At 42.7% G+C, this 23,339-nt stretch overlaps 1 protein-coding gene across 2 annotated transcripts in view; it reads right to left on the bottom strand.

Moving 5' to 3' along the window:
- The window catches only part of WDR91 (WD repeat domain 91), a 28,363-nt gene extending 5,754 nt beyond the window's left edge, over positions 1–22,609 (bottom strand). The window contains exons 1-12 of one of the 2 annotated variants that reach the window (XM_067469152.1): positions 22,442–22,609; positions 15,659–15,838; positions 15,233–15,439; positions 13,276–13,359; positions 11,864–12,006; positions 8,945–9,122; positions 8,581–8,739; positions 5,657–5,856; positions 4,942–5,092; positions 4,264–4,358; positions 1,298–1,466; positions 736–844 (exon numbers count right to left, since the gene is read on the bottom strand). In XM_067469152.1, the coding sequence (XP_067325253.1) occupies positions 736–844; positions 1,298–1,466; positions 4,264–4,358; positions 4,942–5,092; positions 5,657–5,856; positions 8,581–8,739; positions 8,945–9,122; positions 11,864–12,006; positions 13,276–13,359; positions 15,233–15,439; positions 15,659–15,838; positions 22,442–22,564 (1,798 nt within the window). In that variant the 5' untranslated portion in view covers positions 22,565–22,609. The remainder of the gene's footprint in view (positions 1–735; positions 845–1,297; positions 1,467–4,263; positions 4,359–4,941; positions 5,093–5,656; positions 5,857–8,580; positions 8,740–8,944; positions 9,123–11,863; positions 12,007–13,275; positions 13,360–15,232; positions 15,440–15,658; positions 15,839–22,441) is intronic. The other variant, XM_067469153.1, reaches the window with a different exon arrangement.
- Between the last annotated feature and the right edge of the window lie 730 nt (positions 22,610–23,339).

The following is a 23,339-nucleotide window of genomic DNA, read 5'->3' as shown; positions in this document are numbered from 1 at the left end:
ACAGAGAATTATTCCCTATATTTGACAAATGGGACAACAATAACCACCTTCTAAATATAGTAATAAGAGTTGTGAAGGCCTGGAGGGAAAATGAAAGAGAATTAGAAAAAATGTTAATCCTGCTTTTTTTCCCCAAAGCCACTTTTCCCCTCAAAAATAAAATAGGAGAAAAAAGGAAAGAACGAATTGGATTATGGAACATTTTGTTTTAGAATGAATAAAAGGTTTAAGACCAAATTTTCATTGATATAAACTATCTCTCAGAGTGCTAATTTTCCTTGTAAATCCCAATAGTGCTTAATAGTTAAAAAAATTCTTCCAAAGCCCTTTAGCCTCATCTAGTTTTGTTTTGTTTTGTTCTTCTTTCTTTCCTTCCTTCTCTCCTCCCTCTTTTTGGGGGAAGAAATGTTGATAGTCTGTGTAGATTCTAGAGCAGGCATGGGCAAACTTGGGCCCTCAGCATGCTTTGGACTTCAACTCCCATAATTCCTAACAGCCCCAGGATCCTTAAGCAGCTGAGGGGCCAATGGAAAGGGCCTGAGGCTGTTAGGAATTGTGGGAGTTGAAGTCCAAAGCACCTGGAGGGCCCAAATTTTCCCATGCCTGTTCTAGAGCATCCCAGGAGTAGAAAAAAGGCCTCCCTCACCACAACTGCCTACCCAAAGGGTACTGGATGAACCAGCCGGTGTACAGTACTTGAACAAACAAGTTGTATTCAAAAAACTGGCAATTTACCAAAGAGACGGATGACGCCATCCGCTGCTCCAGTGACCAACAGATTCCCATTGTGGTTGAAGGCTGTGCAGTTTATAGCAATGGGCTCTGGTTCAAGGGAAAACTGGAGCTGAAATGACAAAAACAAAAACAAACAGTTCACTGAATGTCTTTTCCCCCTAGAAATGTTCTTTTGGCACAGACACAAGACGACAATTACTCCCCAGGGTGTCCAGTTGCTCAGTCGAATTCCTCCATCTGGACTTCTTTTCTTTCATTCCCTTCTGCAACCAGAGGGGAATTCAAGTCATTTCAACCAATTCCACCCTGTCCTTGTCTTCTGTGGTTTCTTGCTACTGCTGCTTCCCACCAAATAATTAAATATAATTCCTTTTGATAATTTCTGGTGAAGATGCTCCCACCACAAGTAATGGTCACAGAAAGGCTATATTGGAAATATATGAATGAGGAGGGAAATATGCTAATGCTTCATTAACTGGGGGGACGGGGACTCCTTATAAAGATCTCCCAGTCTTCCTAATAGAATCACAATGAAGCGGAAAGGTGCTACACATGCTTATACCTGCTGCTTCATGGTTTTCGTGTCCCAGAGAAGCAGTTTCCCTGGGACTTGATTTGCGCCTTTCCCTCCAGAATCGGGAGCTGTGTAGTCTAGCTGGTTGACAAGGCCAGACGCTGCTGCCGAACACACAAAGGAAGCCCCGCTTGGGCTACACGCAAGGGAGAGGATCCTGAAATACACATAAAGGGAGGCAACCATTTTAGGATTGGGCAATAGTCATGCTGAAAACCGTTTCCTGGCTGCCTGCCAAATTCAAATTGTGTTTTCCTTCTGCCCAGCCAATGATCATAGAATCATAGAGTTGGAAGAGACCTCATGGGCCATCCAGTCCAACCCACTGCCAAGAAGCAGGAAAATCACATTCAAAGCCCCCCCGAGAGATTGCCATCCAGCCTCTGCTTAAAAGCCTCCAAAGGGGCAGAGAGTTCCACTGCTGAACAGCTCTCAGAGTTAGGAAGTTCTTACTAATGTTCAGGTGGAATATCATTTCCTGTATTTTGAAGCCATTTTTTGTTAAGAGTTTTGGCTTGTTCCAGTGGCATTTCAGGGGATGGGTCTTGTTCAGTAGTAATAGGTTCACTCTTTATATATGGCCATCATGTCTCCTCTCAGCCTTCTCTTCTTCAGGCTAAACATGTCCAGCTCTTTAAGCCGCTCCTCACAGGACTTGTTCTCCAGATGCATGATTATTTTAGTCACCCACCTCTGGACACATTCCAGCTTGTCAATATCTCCTGTCAGTACTATAGTGTTTTTACTGGTGTGAAATACAGTTTATAGTTTTAAACTCTGGGTGTCCGGTGCAGGACGTAATGCTATGTAATGCTATGCAAGAGTTAAAGACATACAGTGATTTACTGCCTAGAGAGTGAACTGTAAGCTTTTCCTGTATACGTCACATATTCCCATGACGTGGATTTGAGATAACGGACTGCTGGACGTTCTCTTCCAGCCATGCCGTAGGAGGAGCTAGACGCGTATGTGATTTCTCTTGTACATAGTTATGTTTGTTATTTTTGTAGCTCTAGAAAGTAACTAAATAAAAATGTGCCACTTCAAGGCTTTGAAGTTTATTGAAGTCTGCGCACTTTGCTTTCATTGCGAGCCTCCTAGCTGTTGCTCTGAGGCCAAATTTTAATGACACCTCCCTCAATTGCGGTGCCCAGAACTGGACACAATATTCCAGGTGTGATCTGACCAAGGCAGAATAGAGGGGTAGCATGACTTCGCTGGATCTAGACACTAGGCTCCTATTTATGCAGGCCAAAATCCCATTGGCTTTTTTAGTCACCGCATCACATTGTTGGTTCATGTTTAACTTGTTGTCCACAAGGACACCACATACTGCTATCGAGCCAAGCACCCCCCCCCCCCCATTCTGTATCTTTGCATTTCATTTTTTCTGCCTAGGTGGAATATGCCTAAGTGATGCAGTGGGTGTTCTGGAACAAGGCATAAACATAGTGTGAATTGGTCAGGCAGCTGGAGCTTTGCAATAGTCCTTGAGCTCACAACAGTCTAATGCAGGGGTCCTCAAACCCTTTAAGAAACACAGTCCCACAGACTGTTTGGGAAGCCAGGCGATAGTTTGGAAAAAAAAACATGAATGAATCCTTATGCACACTGCATACATCTTATTTATAGTGCAAGAAAACTAGGAAAGATCAATAAAATATTGAAAATGAAGAGCAATTTTAACCAACATAAACTTACTGGTACTCCAATGAGAAGTGTGGCTCTGTTTTCGGCTGATGAGAAAGTCAATTAGGATTGTTGTTGTTGTTGTGTGCCTTCAAGTCATTTCAGACTCAGGGCAACACAAGGTCTAAAGTTTAGGATGGGGCCAGGTAAATGGCCTTGGAGGACCACATCCAACCCACAGGCTTTAGTTTGGGGACTCCTGGTCTAACGCATTTAGACTTTTTTCATCTGCTTCTTGCTGGGAATTTGTCAAAATTTAGCAGCGGATCACAGAGTCCTCCCCACTTCTCTTTCCTGCATCAAATATCCAGCTGTTGTGAGCGAATCACTCCTTGAGAAAAACTCAGTGAGGGCTGGATATGTAACTCGACTCCTTTCCCAACGCTTCCAATTTACTATGTACATTATATGCAAATAACGCCAAAATTTTGAAATCTTCTGGTCCTAAGCATTTCAGATAAGGGGGGCTCACCCTGCATAAATCTAATATATCTTGTGTTTTTCATTGTGGGTGTTGCAGCAATAGAAATGTGAATGGAAAGAGTGTGTTTTGTATCACAGGGCAACATATTGTAGCATTTAAAAAGCCCACTCCAAGTGTTTTAGAAGTAGAATTGCAAATAATCATGTTGTAAAACTACAAATCATAAAGTTAGAAGAGACCTCCTGGGCCACCCAGTCCAACCCCCTGCCAAGAAGCAGGAAAATCATATTCAAAGCACTCCCTACAGATGGCCACCCAGCCTCTGCTTAAAGGCCTCCAAAAAAGGAGCCTCCACCACGCTCTGGGGCGGAGAGTTCCACTGCTGAACAGCTCTCACAGTTAGGAAGTTCTTCCCAACGTTCAGATGGAATCTCCTTTCCTGTAATGTAATGCAAAACTTTGATATCATCAGATTGATAACTTTAACTAAGTACTTTTAAAAATAAATTACTGAGCTCTTTTCCTGAGGGTTTACTACAAGTTGAATTCCATGGTTTCACATAGATATGGCACCGGGGGCTGTGCGTGGTGGTTGGAGTGTGGAGGGATGGGAATGTTGCTTTTGTGATCTGTGTTGGGGAAGGCATTTAATTTTGTTGTGCAATAGTACAATAACAATAAAGTGATTCCATTCTCGGCATCTGTAAAGCTTGGTCTGGTAATCTGTGAAACAGAAATCCTATATCATCACAGCAAGCAGTAATGTAAATAAAACGGGTCACGGCACAACTCTTTACACTCAGTAGATACAAAGTAAAGGTAATCAGCTCAGGAGAAATACCTGGGCATATCTTCATCAATACTGATTTCACAAAGGTTCTTCTTTGCCTCAGTGTCATAAAGACGAACAGTTCCAACTCCACTACCCAGCAACAACTAGAAATCAGAATAGAGAAGGAAAAAAGAGAGAAAATGTGAAAAGTTATTAGCCTTATCTCCTGCCAACCTAGCAGTTTGAAAACATGCAAATGTGAATAGATCAAAAGGTACCGCTTTGTAGGGAAGGTACTAAAAGTGCCCATGCAGCCATGCCGGCAATACGACTGGGAGGTGTCCATGGACAATAGGCTCCTCAGCTTGGAAATGGAACAATAGCACCTCCCCATGGCTAGAGTTGAGCACCGCCTTCAGAAGCCGGAGATGGGAGGGGAAGCCTTTATCTTTGTTTTGTGTATTTGTGTGTCATTTTTATTCCACTGTGTCGAAGGCAGTGAATGTTTGCCCAGCTGTGTATGTTGTTACCCGCTCTGAAGATAGAGCGGAATATAAATAAAGTGCTGTTGTAGTAACTTTACTGACACAAAAATACAGTATGTCACAGCAAATGAGATATATATCCTGGATTTTGTATCACAAAATTACAAGTTGAACACTTCCCAAGCGTCTACGACTGTGTGATGTATATGATGCAAATATATAGTTGTTATTGTTATTATTATTATTATATCCATTTACTCACCAATCTATCCCGTTTGGTTGCCCATTCTAAGGAGAGTAGGGGAGACTTGGAAATGGAGGAAGCTTTTGTCTGCATCATGGGGTTGAAAGACCAGACCTTGATGACTCCATCCACATCCAGGCTGGCCACCCTTCGACCAGAGCAATCAACCCTAAATAGAGTAGCATTAGTCATAAGAGAGAATACCACCACCACCACCACCACCACCACCAATAATAATAATAATAATAATAATAATAATAATAATTCTTATTTAATCTATTTCATCATAACAAGACACAGACAATCCTGTAGTATGTTTGAGACTAACAGAAAAAAATACATTTCTAGCATGGGGAATCCAGTCCATGAAAGCTTATACAATTTTTCTTTCTTTTTCAGTCTCAAAGGTACAAAAGGATTATCATACACAAAGATGAGAGTGATGTACTCACAGCTGCTTTGCCTAAAATATGGAAACATGGCCACAGATTCTTTTGCACCCCATAAACCACAATGAAGTAAGATATTTCCACTAACATTGATGAAGGATGTTAACTATGCATCACATCCTAAACAACTCTGCAAAGTCTGCAGACTGAAAACAGAGGATGAAAGGCTGGGAGTAAGTCCAAGTCAGATGCCACACATTCAGTGCTTGTTCCACCGAGTCACAAAGGTTCTCCAACCATCATCCAGTCCTTTTCCAAAGGTGTAGAGGGAGAGTACTCCTTACCGGCAATGCATGATGGACGAGTGGTGTTCGCCATACTCTTCCTGGCTTAAGACAATGAATGGTTGTTCCTGTCTGATGGTTCCAGCATCGCTGCTAGACCCAAAAGCTTTTGTCAGGGTTTCGGCTTGTTCAGGTGGCATTTCAGGGGATGGGTCTTGTTCAGTAGAAATAGGTTCACTCTTCCGCTCAATATTCTGGCCCTAAACCAAGAGAAGGACCCTGCATATAGTACAGCAAGCCAGGAGAAACAGTTAAGCTACTCATGTCCACATCTCAACATGCTAAATGACTCATGAGTTTAGGGAATGTGGGTCAAAGTTTTGTGCCATTCATAGAATCATAGAGTTGGAAGATCCAGTCCAACCCCTTTCCAAGAAGAAAGAAAATTGCATTCAAAACACCCCTGATAGATGGACATCCAGCCCCTATTTAAAAGCCTCCAAAGAAGGAGCCTCCACCACACTCTGGGGCAGAGAGTTCCACTGCTGAACAGCTCTCACAGTTAGGAAGTTCTTCCTAATGTTCAGGTGAAATCTCCTTTCCTGTAGTTAGAAACCATTGTTCCACGTCCTAGTCTCCAGGGCAGCAGAAAAAAAGCTTGCTCCCTCCTCCCTATGACTTCCCCTCACATTTTCCCCTTATGTCTCCTCTCAGGCTTCTCTTCTGAAGGCTAAGCATGCCCAGCTCTTTAAGCCGCTCCTCATAGGGCTAGTTCTCCAGACCCTTGATAATTTTAGTCGCCCTCCTCAGGACACATTCCAGTTTGTCAATATCTCCTTAAACTGCAGTGCCCAGAATTGGGCACAATACTCCATGTGTGGTCTGACCAAGGCAGAATAGAGGGGTAGCATGACTTCCCTGGATCTAGACACTATACTCCTTTTAATGCAGGCCAAAATCCCATTGGCTTTTTAAACTGCCACATGACATTGTTGGCTCATGGTTAACCTGCAGTCCACAAGGACTCCAAGATCTTTTCCACATGTACTGCTGTTGAGCTAGGTGTCCCCCATTCTGTACCTTTGCATTTCATTTTTTCTGCATAAGTGGAGAATCTTGTATTTGTCCCTGTTGATTTTTTTTTAAGTTTTGGCCAATCATCTCTCTAATCTGTTAAGATTGTTTTGAATTCTGCTCCTGTCTTTTGGAGTATTGGCTATCCTTCCCAATTTGGTGTCATCTGCAAACTTGGCGATCATGCCTTCTAGCCTTTCACCTAAGTAATTAATAAGGATGTTGAACAGGACCGGGCCCAGGACGGAACCCTGCTTATGACACTCCACTCGTCACTTCTTTCCAGGATGCATTGCTGAGCACCCTTTGGGTTTGTTCACTTAACCAATTACAGATCCACCTAACCGTCAATTTGCCTAGTCCACATTTGTTTGCCAGAAAGTCATGAGAGACCTTTTTCAAAAGTCCCTCACCAAAACCATAAAGACACCTGATAAGGGAATAAAATAAACTGGACACTTTACAGAGTAATAATTAAGATACAGGAAAGTTCCTTACCAAAACCATAAAGATACATGATAAGAGAATAAAAGAGACTGAACAATTTACAGAGTAATAACTAACTAAGACAAAGGAAACAGAGGAGGCAATTAACCTAATTGTTTTCAGTACAGAAGGAAGTATATATTGCTGATCATCCAGAGAACTGTCTTATTGACAAGGAGGTCAACAGTAAGGGAACTACACCTACTTGTAACACCATGTTATTCAATTATTACTGTGGTGAAGTGTGAATTTTAACCTGCAGTTATGTATAATTATAGATAGGCGTTTGAAAGGGTAAGTATTTAAAGTTGCATAACTGAGGGGGGATGGTAGCCAGCTCAGCTCACTTTGAGTTGGGTTGCTATGGAAATAGGGGCGGAGAGTTGAGAAACATTGAAACCATCAAGCTTCTGCTACATTTCAATAAACTTGTTACAGTTTCTTATAAAGCCCAGTCTCTGTTACAAATCCTTTCCAAGTTAAGTCACCCTACATATTGAAGAAAGACCAAATCAATATTACTAGCTATTAGCTACGCTATCAATTTAATAAACCTTTACAAAGTGGTGGCATCTTTACAAAACCATTACAAACTGGTGGCTTCTTCACAAATTGGTGGCATCTTCTTTACAATTACACATTCCACTCTAAAATACAGGCCAGAGGGGCAATTACAAGCTTCCTCCACTATTCATCAGTTTATTTTTCAATGTTCCACTCTTTCAGTGCATGCAAATTACAGACAAATTCCATTAATGCAACAAAGGGTCCACTCTTTCATCAGCTCCTCTGCTAGGGACCCACCATTTGCACATGCTACTTGCAAAGTGAGCTGGAGGTGGAATGGTGCCAAGCAGTGAGTTTGCAAGCAGTGTGCACATGGTTGGTCCCAAGCAAGCCTTCGTAATCCCTTAGTGTCCCCCTGCATTGTCAAAAAGGGGGATTTTAAGACAATCCCCTTTCTGACAATGTGCCATACCCCATCAGATAAGTGGGGAAGCTTGTACTAACATCTCTTTTTCAATGCAAGGCACATGCAACTGAGGACTGTTCCAGCCCACAAGAACCATGCATTCAAATAAGTTCTTTGACCCACACATCCAGAAAACAAGCAAACTGCTGAACTAAAGGACAAAACTCTGAATCAATTGCATTCTTGGGGGGAAAAGGAGAATCCTCACTTCCTGCCTCAAGTCACAAGAAAGAGTGACAATAACACTGCTGCCTCTTCGTCCCTTACTAAGTGGAAATGTATGACTCATTTTAAAACGAACAGAGGAAACAATTAACTGCTCTTTTGCAGTCCTACACACAAACAAGCATGAGGGAGAAGTAACAACCCTAGAAAATCTGCTCCTCCTTACCACACACAGAAAAAAAGTGAAGGAACATCAAGCAATGCATCCAAGAGGTCAGCTTCATACCTGGGACGTTGTTTTGGACAAGAGCTCTTTCCTTTCCTTCCCGTGGTCCTGCAGGCGCTTCTGACGCTGTTGGACTGAGCTGGACTCTGTTGTCACCAGGCTACTGAAATGACTTTTGGATTCCCTGCAGCTGATTGACGTTTCCTTCCCTTTGATGCTCTAGAAAGCAAGGGATGAATTGTTAATTGTTGACGCTCTAAAGTCCCATGGCTCAGCTGGTTCTCTAGAACAGTGTTGTTCAAACTGTGCTCCTCCGTGTGTTTTGGACTTCAGCTCCCAGAAACCTCAGTCTGTTTACCAAAAAAAGCAAAAAAGGATCGTACCACCCTTAGAATAACGATTATTACCATGTTTCTGTCCTTACCTGTTGGCTCGACTGCTCTTTCTTCCCTGGAGGAGTCAGGACGGTCTGCGTTGGTGCGATTCCTGTTGTCTGTGAAGCTCTAGACGCCCCTTTTTTGCCTTGAGACAACAAGGAAGACAGGAACCCCCCTCGGGCCTGGAGAGAATGAGCTGTGTTCCTTTGGCTACATGTCATGTCACTAAAGGTGAGGATGGAAGGAAAGAAATGAAGACCAGTCATCCCCAAAAGGCTCCACACAAGGCAAGATCACCCTTGGCCTTGTTGTCTCTTGAGACCCACCTCCCTTCTTACAGGTTACATACTTTGTATCTACTGCTTAATGAGGCCCAAGTCTGGTCAAATGCAAACCTTCTCTTTTTTCTTTTCAGTATTTCCCATTTCTGGGGGAGGGGAATCTTTGTGGGATGGAAACTAAACATGGAAGTCTGTCTCTTTTAGATCAAGTTAAATGTTTAAAACGTGTAATAATAATAACAGCTTTTTTTTTACCCCACCTTCATATCCCCAAAGGGACTTGGGGAGTTTATAAAGAGACAAGCCCAAAGATTACAAGTTAGAACAGACACAGTAAAATACAATCAATAACAACAAATTAATAAACATATTTAAATCAATTAACATCATAAGAACAATACCCTGGCTGTCCAACAAATTGAAGCTGGGTTTGAGCCCAGAGTAAATGCAATGATTCTTTGGTAGAGCCGAGGCAAAGCCAAGGCAAAGCACAAATAGTCACGAGGTCTGGGTTGTCAAGATAATTCCCTTGGCCATAATAATTCCCTTGGCCATAATAGTCACGAGGTCTGGGTTGTCAAGATAATTCCCTTGGCCATTAATTATTATTATTAATAATAATAATAATAATAATAATAATCTTTATTTATACCCCACCACCATCTCCTCAACAGGGACTCGGAGCGGCTTACATGGGGTCAAGCCCGAACAACAAACTACAATATAAAAATACAAATTACAGTAAAATAAAAATCAAAACATATAAAACAATATACACAGAACATAGAAACCAAACATAATGACAGAGAGCGGGCCGCATATATATAAAATGATTTAAAAACTCCGGGTGAGATAAGGGGGCAGAACTAATTGTAAGGGAGAACTAATAGAGAGATAGGAAAATAAACAAACCTTCGTACATGGTGTTGGGAGGGAACTCCTGGGACAAGAACGTTGAGGGAGCAATGTCAGAAATACAGGAAAAGGGCCAACTAAAATGCAGGAGCTTAGAAAGGCATGTTTTATTCACTCAAACCTAAGAGTTGAAAAATTATATATAGAGTAGGGCAGGCCCTTCACTTCTATGAGGGTGAGGGGTGCAGGGCCCCTATATAATGGGAAAACTGTTTTTAACAAAACTATTTTTAACACAAGATAAAGCCTCTCTAGAAATCTCTAGCTCCTCCAGTGCAACTCTATGGACAACTTCCAGATACACTTAGGCTGAAAAGACAGTCAAAACCTTCCCAATTGTGCACACACATTAGAGAAAACTCTCCCCAACTCAATGAGAAGCCAGACTTGGCCACTATGGTCCATGCTCTTGTTACATCCCGAATAGACTACTGCAACGCGCTCTACATTGGTTTACCTTTGAAAACTGTTTTGAAGCTTCAAGTGGTGCAATGGGTGGCAGCAAGATTTCTCACCAGAGTGGAGTACAGAGTGCATACAACCTCTGAGTCACATCATCTCCACTGGCTGCCCGTCCGTTACTGAGCACAACTCAAAGTGCTGGCTTTAGTTCTTAAAGCCCTAAATCGGTAGTTCTCAACCTGTGGCTCCCCAATTTTTTTGGGCTTCAACTCCCATAAATCCTAACAGCTTGTAAACTGGCTGAGATTTCTGGGAGTTGTAGGCCAAAACGCCTGGGGACCCACAGGTTGAGAACCACCGCCCTAAATGGTTCTGGCCCAGCTTATCTGTCCAAACACATCTCTCTCTATGAACCAATTTGGAGGTTAAGATCATCTGTGGAGGCTTTGCTCTCAGTCTCACCTCCTTTGCACGTATGGTTGGTGGGGACAAGGGACAGGGACTTCTCAGTAGTGTCCCCTTGGCTATGGAACTGCCTCCCTAGCGAAATCGGGTCAGCCCCTTCCTTTCTGACCTTCAGAAAGAAAGTAAAAACATGGCTTTGGGACCAACCCTTTGGCCAGTAGTGCAGTGTAATAAGTGAAGATGGAATATATGCAATAATGACTGGAATGGCTTTGACTATGATTTCGGATTGCATAGTTTTAATGAATGGGTTTTAATGTTCATATTGCTTTTCAATTTTATGTTTTTAATGTATATTTTTATTATGTCTTTTGAATATGGCATTGAATTGTTGCCTATTGTAAGGCTGCTCTGAGTCCCCTTCAGGATGAGAAGGGTGGGGGGTATAAATACAATAAATAAATAAATAATTTCCCCCTTTAAAAAAAAATACTGTTTTCACCTACTAGCATCACAGGATATTTGGGCTCCTTCCTATGTAGCTCAAGACTGGATTACCCAAACTTAAAATAGCTATTATAAAGGAGACTGAGTAAAAATTTCCCAAAGTAAACAGAAAGCAAACAATGGTTCCTGGCAAAGAGAGATGATCTATGCCAGGCATAGGCAAACTTTGGCCCTCTAGGTGTTTTGGACTTCAACTCCCACAATTCCTAACAGCCGGTAGGCTGTTAGGAATTGTGGGAGTTGAAGTCCAAAACACCTAGAGGGCCAAAGTTTGCCCATGTCTGATCTATGCCAAGCATTACTGAAGATTCAGTGAAGATTGGTGGTCTTTTGTTGGAAGTAAACACACACAGAGAATTTGCCAGAAAGTGAATAATTGTGCCAAAGTGAAGATGCATCTCTGCCATCCAGCTGTGCAGCTAGCTGCCTGACCCTGCCTCTTGCATTAAGACTTACAGCTCTGTATCCCCCAGATGGTCCATGTTCGCCACATAGGAAGGAAGCTTGTGTTGGAGTATCAATTCCTCCTCCTCTTGTTGTTGCTGCTGCTGCTGTTCCTCTTTCTTGAGCCGGGAGTGCTCTGCCTGCAAGGCAAAGAGCTTACAAAATGGGGGAGGGAAAAAGGGAGAAGAAAGTGGATGAACTGCACTTGCATGGGAATGCAAAACATTATTTATTATCAGTGCTTGGAAATGTTACCTTCTTGGGTTACAGTTGACATTAACCCTCCTGCTAGTAGCCACACAGGAGGAAGGGAATCCAAGAATTCAACATTTCCAAGTTCTGATTTATATCATACACTATCTCTCTCTCTCAATACGTACACATACATCTACAGACGCACGAGTTAAAGAGTTGGAGAGACCTTATGGGCCATCCAGTCCAACCCCTGGGCCGGAGTGAAGAGCGGGGGGCAGGGGACAGTTCCACCTTGTCTCCTGTGCTATTCTAATAATATAATATAATATGATATAATATAATATAATATAATATAATATAATAATACAATATATTGTATATACATGTAATATTTATAATACTATAATGTAGTGCAATATAATACTAATAATAACATGATATTATAATTATATATTTATATTACATGTAATATTACTAATAATATTACAATATAATTGGTATAGTGCAATATAGCAATATTTAAAACTGATATCGTACTATGCTAATAATATAATATATTGTATGTATATATACCTTGTAAGCCGCTCTGAGTTCCCTTCGGGGTGAGAAGCGCGACATATAAATGTCGTAAATAAATAAATATGAATTTATGTAAATTTTTCACCCTCCTCCACATGAACAAGGGGGAAAAAGAGGGATTATGATTAAATAAGACCAAACAAGAATAAAAAAGCAGTTTAAAATGTGAATAGCTTGTCATCCTGGTTTATTGGTGCATGCTCAAACACAAACCTATGCAAAGCTATTGTTTTGCAGAGTGTTAATCTGTATGAATGAGAGGGGAAGCAGGGCTTGGGGCCCTTCCACACAGCCATATAACCCAGAATATCAAGGCAGGAAATCCCACAATCTCTGCTTTGAACTGGGTTATCTGAGTCCACACTGCCATATATTCCAGTTCAAAGCAGAGATTGTGGGATTTCCGGCCTTGATATTCTGGGTTATATGACTGTGTGGAAGGGCCCTTGGAAAAGATAGTAGACTACGTTAGTTGTGGGGTTCTGGGACTTGCAATCCAAAAACATAACCATTCCACAATTCTTGCTCATTCACACCATGATTTGCTAATCATTGCTGTCTTAAAGACTTGTGAATAATGTGAATAGTTTCATTTTAATACCAAAACCTTTTTTTTTTTTTTTTGCATGGAAACTAAGAATTCTTTTTACCTTCTGGCGTAAGATTTCATTTTCTTCCTGTAGGAGATTACTTCTTTGACATTCTGTCTCAAAATTCAAGATTACTGGCACGGGTAAGACAAGTTAAGGAAGTAAAAAGGAAACATGCCTATAAAATGCCTTCTTTCAGAGGCACATCATGGCACAAGCATTTTCCAGAGGAACTTTTAGACCTATTTGAGCCTATGGAAAATTCAAATAGATGTGTGCTATTTGTGTGACTCCTGTTTTATCAATATCATTTTCCCCATCTTTCTATTACATGCAGAATCCCTACCACACAAAGAATTTACTATTATCATAAATGACAGGAGGGGAATTATTTCTTATAAAAAACCTGGTTGAATGCTAACTACCACCATTACCTACTACAAACTACTACAAAGGGATACTCGCAGAAACACCTCAGCAAGCAAGAGTCCAAAAGTGGCAGGCTAAAACCTGGAACCACAATCCATGGTTGATAGCAAATGAGATTCTCCCTTCTGGGCACACAGAAGACTGGCCAACTTGGAAGGCGCTGGCACCGTGAGATGCAGAGCCAACCTTAAGAAACTGAGCTAAAAAGTGGAGTCTACAACATGCGAGTGCGAAGAAGAGCAAACCACAGACCACCTATTACAATGCAGTCTGAGCGCTGCCACATACACAATGGAGAACCTTCTTAAAGCAACACCAAAGCCACTCCAAGTGGCCAGCTACTGGTCAAAGGACATTAATATAATGTCAAGTTTTTTAACTTTGTGTTTTTAAATACATTACAACTGTACTCTCAATTTGCTTCTGACATGATAAATAAATACCTACTACAAATCTGTCCAACAGTTGTGGTGCTGCTGCCATGAAATGCTTACCTACAGTACGAAATAAACCAAAACTGTGACGCTACATTAGGAAAATTAATTTTGCTGGAAGATGAGAATCAAATTGTCACATAGGAAGAAATAATTAGGTGGAAAGCTGTTGGAAAGAGGCAAAATAAAAAAAAAAACACTAAAACTGGAGGTAAAGAGACTGTGGTCCCTGAAGACAAGAATGAAGCAGAATTCCACCTCCAGGAAAGTTAGGCCAAATGTTATATGCCAATTTATATGAAAACCGCCCAGTCTTTGGCTGCAAGGATCTTGTTTCTTTGATTCAGTGAAGAAACATACATTTTCATGGGCTATAGAATAGAACGGTACAGCCAGAACAATGCTGAGTCTTGCTGCTTTTAACAACAAGCCCTATGAGGAGTGGCTTAAAGAGCTGGGCATGTTTAGCCTGAAGGAGAGACAGCTGAGAGGAGACATGATAGCTATGTATAAATATGTGAAGGGAAGTCATAAGGAGGAGAGAGCGAACTTGTTTTCTGCTGCCCTGGAGAATAGGACACAGAACAATGGCTTCAAACTACAAAAAAGGAGATTCCATCTGAACATTAGGAAGAACTTCATGACTGTGAGAGCTGCTAAGCAGTGGAATTCTCTGTTCCGGAGTGTCGTGGAGGCTCCTTCTTTGGAAGCTTTTAAACAGAGGCTGGATGGCCATCTGTTGGGGGTGCTTTGAATGCAATTTGGACTGGATGGCCCACTAGGTCTCTTCCAACTCTATGATTCTAAGTCCTAGCTGGAATTTGGAGTTGCCTTTTGGAAATATAACTAGCAGAGTCTTCCAGCCAACAAGGCAAAGCTGTACCCCACCCAAAACAAAGGGAATTCTATTGAGTTCTGGTCCTAGCAAGGTGGATTGAGGAAAGTCCAAACAATGTGACTTGTAGGAAATATATCTAGGACAGTGGTTCTCAACCTGTGGATCCTCAGATGTTTTGGCCTTCAACTCCCAGAAATCCTAACAGCTGGTATATCTGGCTGGGATTTCTGGGAGCTGTAGGCCAAAACACCTGGGGACCCACAGGCTGAGAATCTAGGGATTTAAAAATTAGTCTTCCACACTTAAAAAGGATATGCATGCACTGAAAGACGACACTCAAGAAGTTGTGCAGGGAAACAATGAAAGTGTCTGCCCACTGGCGGGAAAAATATGAGGCAAAGATAGGGTTTGTCTCTGGGCTCGGGATGAAGGGCAGAACAAACCAGTCCTTCCACTCAGCTTGGTTTTGAAGTTCAGCGGCTTGCTTGAGAAATAACTCCTGTGTCTTATCGTTCCTGTTTGTCTAAAATAGAGAAAACCGAAAAAGGCTCAGATTTCTGCACCACCAGCAGCTCCCAATACAGATCTCTCTGCTCAGTTGTTCTCAACCCCAAACCCTTTCCCACCAAACAGCACAAAGCACAGAAAGCTCTGTGTAGCATTTTGCAGCACACAATTAGGTGAGGTACTGGTTCTCCTAACAAACCATGGCATTTAGATTTCAGGCTCACTTGGTACAGACCTGCACAGTGTGAACGAGGTAGTAGCGGTATAAACTGATTTTCAGCTTGTTCACCGTTGGCCGGTACACATCCTCCAATCGGCTAAAAAGACGCCTGTCGAGATAACTCCAGTAATCCCGGAGGGCAGCCAGGTCATAGCTGTGAACGAACTGTAGAAGTTGATCCACTATTTTATCCACCTGGAAATAAACCCAAAAGAAGCAATTAGCTCTCGCCCATGTAATAGTCAGCTTCGATCGCCCAGAATTTAGCACAACATACCCCCATTCTCTCTCTAGAGAAGCTTTTATAGTAGGCCTGCTACAAGACATGTTGCTGCCAGAGACAAAACAAAAGAAAAACAATTCTGTTCCATATTCAAGAGTCAACTAGGCTGTCAAATGAATTTTCTTCAACAGTAGTGGTGGGATAGTGACCTTCCCAAGCAGGTCCAAAGCAGAGACCTGCACAGCAGACAGCAATCTCCTTCAATACCCGACTGCCACCTTCCAGCATCTGCTGCCTTGGGCAATCCCTCCGTTATGGTCCACGCCTTAGTTACCTCTAGACTGGACTATTGCAACGCACTCTATATGGGGCTGCCCTTGAAGATGGCCGGGAAACTTCAATTAGTCCAATGATCGGCAGCCAGACTGCTAACAGGAGCAATTACAGGGAGAGGTCTACCCCGCCTTAAAGAACTCCATTGGTTGCTGTTCATTTTCCGGTCCCGATTAAAGGTGCAAGTTATCACCTACAAAGCCCTGAACCGTTTGGGACCCGCCTACCTTCGTGACCACATTTCTTTTTTACAATCCTGCATGATCTCTTCGATCTTCAAGAGCAGCCCTCCTCTCACTCCTACCTCCATCACAAGTGCAACTTGTGGGGACAAGAGAGAGAGCCTTCTCCATTGTGGTCCCTCGGCTTTGGAACTTGCTACCTCATGAGATTAGGCAACCCTGGCAGCCTTTAAGAAAGACCTAAAAACTTGGCTCTTCCGGTGTGCCTTTGATGAATGAACACATATCCCTATAATAATAATAAAACTTTATTTCTAGCCCGCTCCATCTCCCCCAGGGGGACTCTGTGCAGCTTACATGAGGCCACGGCCATCAGTACAGTAAACACAATATAACACAAAAGCATAACAAAACCAGAAAATAAAATACATAAAATGCAAAACCAATATAATAAACAACACAGCAATATAAAATCAAACATTAAAACACAAAGGAATTACACTGAGCAGGGCCAAATTCAAAGATAAAATTTTAAAACACTGGGAGATACGACAATGTAAATTATCGGGGAGGGGGATCTGGGGATGAGGAAGGATTTAATTGCATGAACCATAAAATAAAGTGTTTCTGAGGTCATTTTATGCAAAGTTTGGTCAGGGAGTATCTTACACTCAATCATTGAAGGCACATTGGAATAACCAGGTTTTCAGGTTCCTCCTGAAGATTGCCAATGTGGGGGCTTGCCTAAGATCTTTGGGGAGTGAATTCCAGAGCCGGGGGGCCACCACAGAGAAGGCCCTCTCTCTCATCCCCACAATTTGCACTTGTGATGCAGGCAGGAGTGAGAGAAGAGCCTCTCCGGAAGGTCGAAGAGGTTGTGTCGGTTCGTAGACGGAAATGCAGTCGTGCAGGTAGGTGGGTCCCAAACCGTTCAGGGCTTTGTAGGTCAAAACCTGCACCTTGAATTGGGCTCGGAAAATAAAATATATCATATCCGTCCCAACTATAGTTCTGTCCTCATGACGCACTTTCCCTTGTCTTTAATGAAGGCTCAATCCCATTGTTCATCCCTTCTGAGCTCTCCCACAGACACATACTTCTCTATTTACTTATCCCACCCAAGGTTTTATCAATCTTATTCTGTTCATTTGGCCCACAAACTGTGCTTTTATTTTATTTCTTCATCACGTTATTTTGCATCTGTTTATTTCATTTTCTGTCATTTTATGCATTTTATTTTGATGTTATTATTTGCTGTTAGTATTTTATTTTATTGTACTGTAATTCTAGGCTTGGCCTCATGTTAGCCGCCTCGAGTCCCCTTTGGAGAGATGGTGGCGGGGTATAAATAAAGCTTATTATTATTGCTAAGAGCTGGTCTTTGTTCTACAGTACAAGGCAGTGAGGATGCCAAGATTTTCCTGGAAGACACTCCTTAAGACACTCATTACTATTAGAGAAGAAAGGCTTGGGGAAAAGCTATAAACTTAGACTTGACTGAGACTTCCCCTTTGTCACATCCCAACCCAATGTTAATTGGTTAAGAGACTAACTGAAACCAAGAAGGGTGATTTCAACAGAACACTTCGTTCCTGCTTTCGAAAGAGTCATCCTTGGCATTGTAACCCGTGATGGAATCATCTTGTTCAGTGATCCCATTTAGTTTAACGTTTTATTTTCCAAAGTCAAGGTTTCCATCTTGAATTACACTATGGAATACGATTTTTGTTCCTGGGTTATAAATGTCATTTCCGAATGGGTTCTATCAAAATGAACATGGAATAAGTTTATTCAACAGCAAAAATGTTGTTTTTGCAGGACGCCCTATAGCATAATTTGGTAGAGTTTTTCAATGAATATCTCATAGAGTCTCAATCAATTCAAAATAGTTTAGGGCAGCCACAGAAGTGAAGTTTCCGGAGTATAACAACTACTTTCAAAGTAAGTACCACACAATTCAGGCCCCCTGGTGACGCAGCGGGTTAAAGCGCTGAGCTGCTGAACTTGCTGACAAAAAGGTTGGCAGTTTGAATCCAGGGGGCGGGATGAGCTCCTACTGTTAGCCCCAGCTTCTGCCAGCCTAGCAGTTTGAAAATAGATCAATTGACGGGAAGATAGCGGCACTCCATGTAGTCATGCTGGCCACATGACCTTGGAGGTGCCTATGGACAAAGCCGGCTCCTCGGCTTAGAAATGGAGATGAGCACCACCCCCCAGAGTCGGAAATGACTAGACTTAATGTCAAGGGGAAACCTTTACCTTTTACCGCACAATTAAACAGGAGAGAATACATTCAAACCATGAACTTTTTTTTTTCAAATTTTGTTAGATAGCGTTATGAGATTGCCTTTTTTATATGAGGTTGTTTGAGAGGGGATCATGTTGTACTGCATCTTTCAGCAGCCCCAGCCAGTTTAGCCAATGGTAAAGATGGCTGGGAAGTATTGATGCAATAGCATCTGAAGGGCCTATGGTTCCCATTGTATGAGAATGGGATAAAAGAGTGGAGGAGAGATAGTTAAGGATAAGAACCTAGGTGACTGCATATGGCACTATGCCATCAACAGAAATGGAAGTATGTTAGCATGGCAGGCAATTGCAACATCATAACGAAACAAAAGATGCAATTAAATATATGGATGAGTGGGTCTATGGGATCTGAGGAAACTAAGGAAGTGGCCTCAAGAAAAGGACAAAGTGTTGATTTTATTGCTGTTGACGTTTTATATTGTATATTGCATCTGTGTTTTTGGTGGCATTGAATTTTTGCCTTGTAAACCGCCTCGAGTCGCCGGAAGGCTGAGAGGGGCGGTATACAAATATATTAAATAAATAAATAAAGTATGCCACTCTTGTGATGGCAGGACTGCTGACTGAAAGATCGGCGGTTCAAATCTGGAGAGCAGGGTGAGCTCCCCTCTGTCAGTTCCAGCTTCCCATGTGGGGACATGAGAGAAGCCTCCTACAGGATGGTAAAACATCCAGGCGTCCCCTGGTCAACGTCCTTGCAGACAGCCAATTCTTTCACACCAGACGCGACTTGCAGTTTCTCAAGTCTGATAACAAAAGTCGTAATACAGGACAATTGGGTCAAGGTCTATAACAGCCCTATGTTTGAACTATGGAGAGCTTTCATGAATATGCATCACAGGCTTGTCTTTCGCTTTTATGCATGGAATTCCTTTCCATCCACACACCCCAGATCCTGACATCTGCAATGGCCCTGGAGCAAGAGCTCTGCTGAATAGTTGTCTACAAAACAAATAGAAATATTGTTTGAAGCCAAGTGACGTAACATTCTTGTATTGCACACACTTGGAATCATCTGACACTTGGTTTTGTAAAACATTAGACTGTTCTTAGAAATTACTATATTCTTCTAGGAAAAAAATGAAAATTTAACAAAATAATAATAATAATAATAATAATAATTTTATTTTTATCCCACCCTATCTCCCTCAGGGGGCTAAGGGCAATTTACAACAAAAATTTGGCAGACATTCGATGCCAGCATAACATAATAGACAGACCAAATAATAAACAATAAAATAAACAACATTGGAGCATACTTATAAAACATCTTGAAACAACAACAAAAGTTATGTGCAATTGAGAACATACATATATGGAACCATTTATGGAATCAGTTCTGAAGTACATTGTGCATTCAAATAACCTCAGTAATTCCTGAAGCAACCATTCACCTCTTTTCAAACCCCAGGATTAGGTAAATTTAATGAACAAGAATGCATGAGAAAGCAAGCTAACTATGGCTTTAAAGAGGGATTTGACCTATCAATGGATATTCAGAGGCAGTACATATCTCCAGGTTCAAGCCCAGTATGCATCTTTGGCTACCTGTTGTACGGGAACATGCGGAAGAAGTCAGCTAGCAAGGTATTATAGGCATATTGCAGCAACAGTGGCACAATGGCTTAAACCAGCAGTCCCCAACCTTTGGGCCTCCAGGTGTTTTGGACTTCGGCTCCCACAGTTCCTAACAGCTGGTAAACTGGCTGGGATTTCTGGGAGTTGAAGCCCAAAACACCTAGAGCAGTGGTTCTCAACCAGCAGGTTGTTTTGGCCTTCAACTCCCAGAAATCCTATCAGCTGGTAAACTAGCTGAGATTTTTGGAGTTGTAGGCCAAAACACCTGGGGACCCACAGGTTTAGAACCACTGAACTAGAGGCTCAAAGGTTGGGAACCACTGGGTTGAATCCTTGTGATGCTGAACTGCTGACCTGAAGCCTGGCTGAACTCCTGACCCGAAGGTTGGTAGTTCAAATCCAAGAGAGACTGGGTTTGCTTCCATCTGTCAGCTCCAGTTCCTGCCAACCCAGCAGCTCAAAAACATGCAAATGTGAGTAGATAAATAGGTACCACTTTGGTGGGAAAAGGCAGAGACAATCCAAACAAGCCACACAACCAGGAGATGACAACACAGGCTCCTCAGCTTGAAAATGGAGAATGGAATATAAGTAAAGTATATTATTATTATTATTATTATTATTATTGACACAAAAGTACAGTATGTCACAGCAAATGAGATCTATATGCTGGATTTCGTATCACAAAATCACAAATCGAACACTTCCCAAGTAGCTAGGACTGTGTGATGTATTTTCGAATGATGCGCGCAGATTCAAGTAAGGTGGCCTTTTGCAGTTGACAGATCGTGATTTTGTTGATGTTTATTATTATTATTATTATTATTATTATTTGAAACACAAGATCACTGTGCTAGCTGTTGTATTGGATCACACGTCAGATACTTCCTAAGTGTCTAGGACTGTGTGATGTACCAACAAATAATTTGTGCAGATCTGAGTAGGGTGGCCTTTTGAAGCTGACAGATGGTAATTTTGTCAGCGCCGATTGTGTTTAAGTGCAGGCCAAGGTCTTTAGGCACTGCATCCAGTGTGCTGTTCACCACTGGGACCACTTTTACTGGCTTGTGCCAGAGTCTTTGCAGTTAAATCTTTAAATCCTCATATTGTGTCAGCTTTTCCAATTGTTTCTCTTAAATACTGTTGTCACCTAGGATTGCAACATTGACGATCCATACTTAGTTTTTTAACATGATCGTGAGGTCAGGAGTATTATGCTCCAAAACTCTATCAGTCTGAATTCAGAAGTCCCAGTGTAGTTTGGTGTGTTCATTTTCTGCAAATTTGTCCGTCTTGTGATCCCACCAGTTCTTTGCAATATTATTAACTGCCATGGCTCAATGCTATGGCATCCTGGGAGTTGTAGTTTCACAAGGTCTTTAGCCCAAAGGTCTTTAGCCCAATGCTGTGGTATCCTGGGAGTTGTAGTTTCACAAGGCCATCTTTGGACTTCAACTTCCACAATTCCTAATAGCCTACCTACAGACTGACACTTTAACTTCCGTGGCTCAATGCTATGGTATCCTGGGAGTTGTAGTTTCACAAGGCCATCTTTGGACTTCAACTCCCACAATTCCTAATAGCCTACCTACAGACTGACACTTTAACTTCCGTGGCTCAATGCTATGGTATCCTGGGAGTTGTAGTTTCACAAGGCCATATTTGGACTTCAACTCCCACAATTCCTAACAGCCTACCTGCTGTTAGGAATTGTGGAAGTTGAAGTCCAAAACACCTGGAGGGCCTGACACTTGAACGGCCATGGCTCAATCCTATGGCATCCTGGGAGTTGTAGTTTCACAAGGTCTTTAGCCTTCTCTGCCGAGGAGTGCTGGTGCCCCCCCTCCCAAACTACAACTCCCATCAATACTCAGCATCAAGCCATGGCAGTGAAAGTGTTGTCAAACCACAGTATAGATGCGCCCCAAGAGTCACAGGAAAAGAGGCAGGCCTTTCCAGCTAGCTGCCACTGACGCCCTATGCACGCAAGTCCCGACACGCGTGTCAAGCATTCTCACGTGCAGTGCAGTACAGGTCTTCCCTGAGGCTGGCTCAAAGGGAAAGGACAAAGGTGCCCGTGAGGAAGGAGGGAGGGAGGGAGGGAGGGAAGGAAGGCGAGTAGGGAAAGCGCTCCTCCCTGTTCCTTGCTGTATCCCTGCAGGCAGCGCTCACCCGGAAGCCCTTCTCCTTGTCCGCCTTGATCTCCGCGTCCAGCTGCTTCAAAGTGCTGGTGAAGCCGCGGAAGAGCAGATACTCCCGCACCAGCTCATCCGTCCGCTCCGCCGCAGCCGCCATCGCGCCGCCGCCGGGTCACGCGGGGAGGACAGGGGCGGGGCCAGGGAGCGGATTCTCACCGCTGGCCCCGCCCGACTCTGCACGCCCCGCCTCCAAACTATCTGCTCGCCCCGCCCACCCGGCGCTCTGCACGCCCCGCCCCTTTCCTGTCCCGCCGTAAGCTCTGCCCCGCCCTCCCGTCTGGCCCCGCCCCCAGCCCTCTGTAGGCCCCGCCCCCAAGTCCTCCACAAATACACATACAGTTCAGATCGTGAACCTCTTATTGCTCAACTAGCTGTCCCCTGCCACGCGTTGCTGTGGCCCAGTCTGGTGATCTGGAAAATAAAGTAATGAGAAGGTGTTGGTTTCTAATATATGTAATTTCTTTATGCTTCTGGGTAAACAGTATTTCTTACTGTTTCTTTGTCAGTGTTGATGTGGAGATTGCATAGAATCATAGAATCAAAGAGTTGGAAGAGGCCTCATGGGCCATCCAGTCCAACCCCCTGCCAAGAAGCAGGAATACTGCATTCAAAGCACCCCTGACAGATGGCCATCCAGCCTCTGTTTAAAAGCCTCCAAAGAATGAGCCTCCACTACACTGGGGGCAGAGAGTTCCACTGCTGAACAGCTCTTACAGTCAGGAAGTTCTTCCTCATGTTCAGATGGAATCTCCTTTATATGCAACATATAATTGTTCTTTAGGGGTCCCTTTCAAGTCCATAATACTATATCTGTCACACACATGACAGATATAGTATTCACATGTGTGTGAATACTATATCTGTGTATGAAT

The sequence above is a fragment of the Anolis sagrei genome, chromosome 5 (assembly GCF_037176765.1).
Source record: "Anolis sagrei isolate rAnoSag1 chromosome 5, rAnoSag1.mat, whole genome shotgun sequence".
Classification (NCBI taxonomy): domain Eukaryota; kingdom Metazoa; phylum Chordata; class Lepidosauria; order Squamata; family Dactyloidae; genus Anolis; species Anolis sagrei.
The sequence above is the reverse complement of the archived record's forward strand: the minus strand, read 5'-3'. Positions and strand labels throughout refer to the sequence as shown.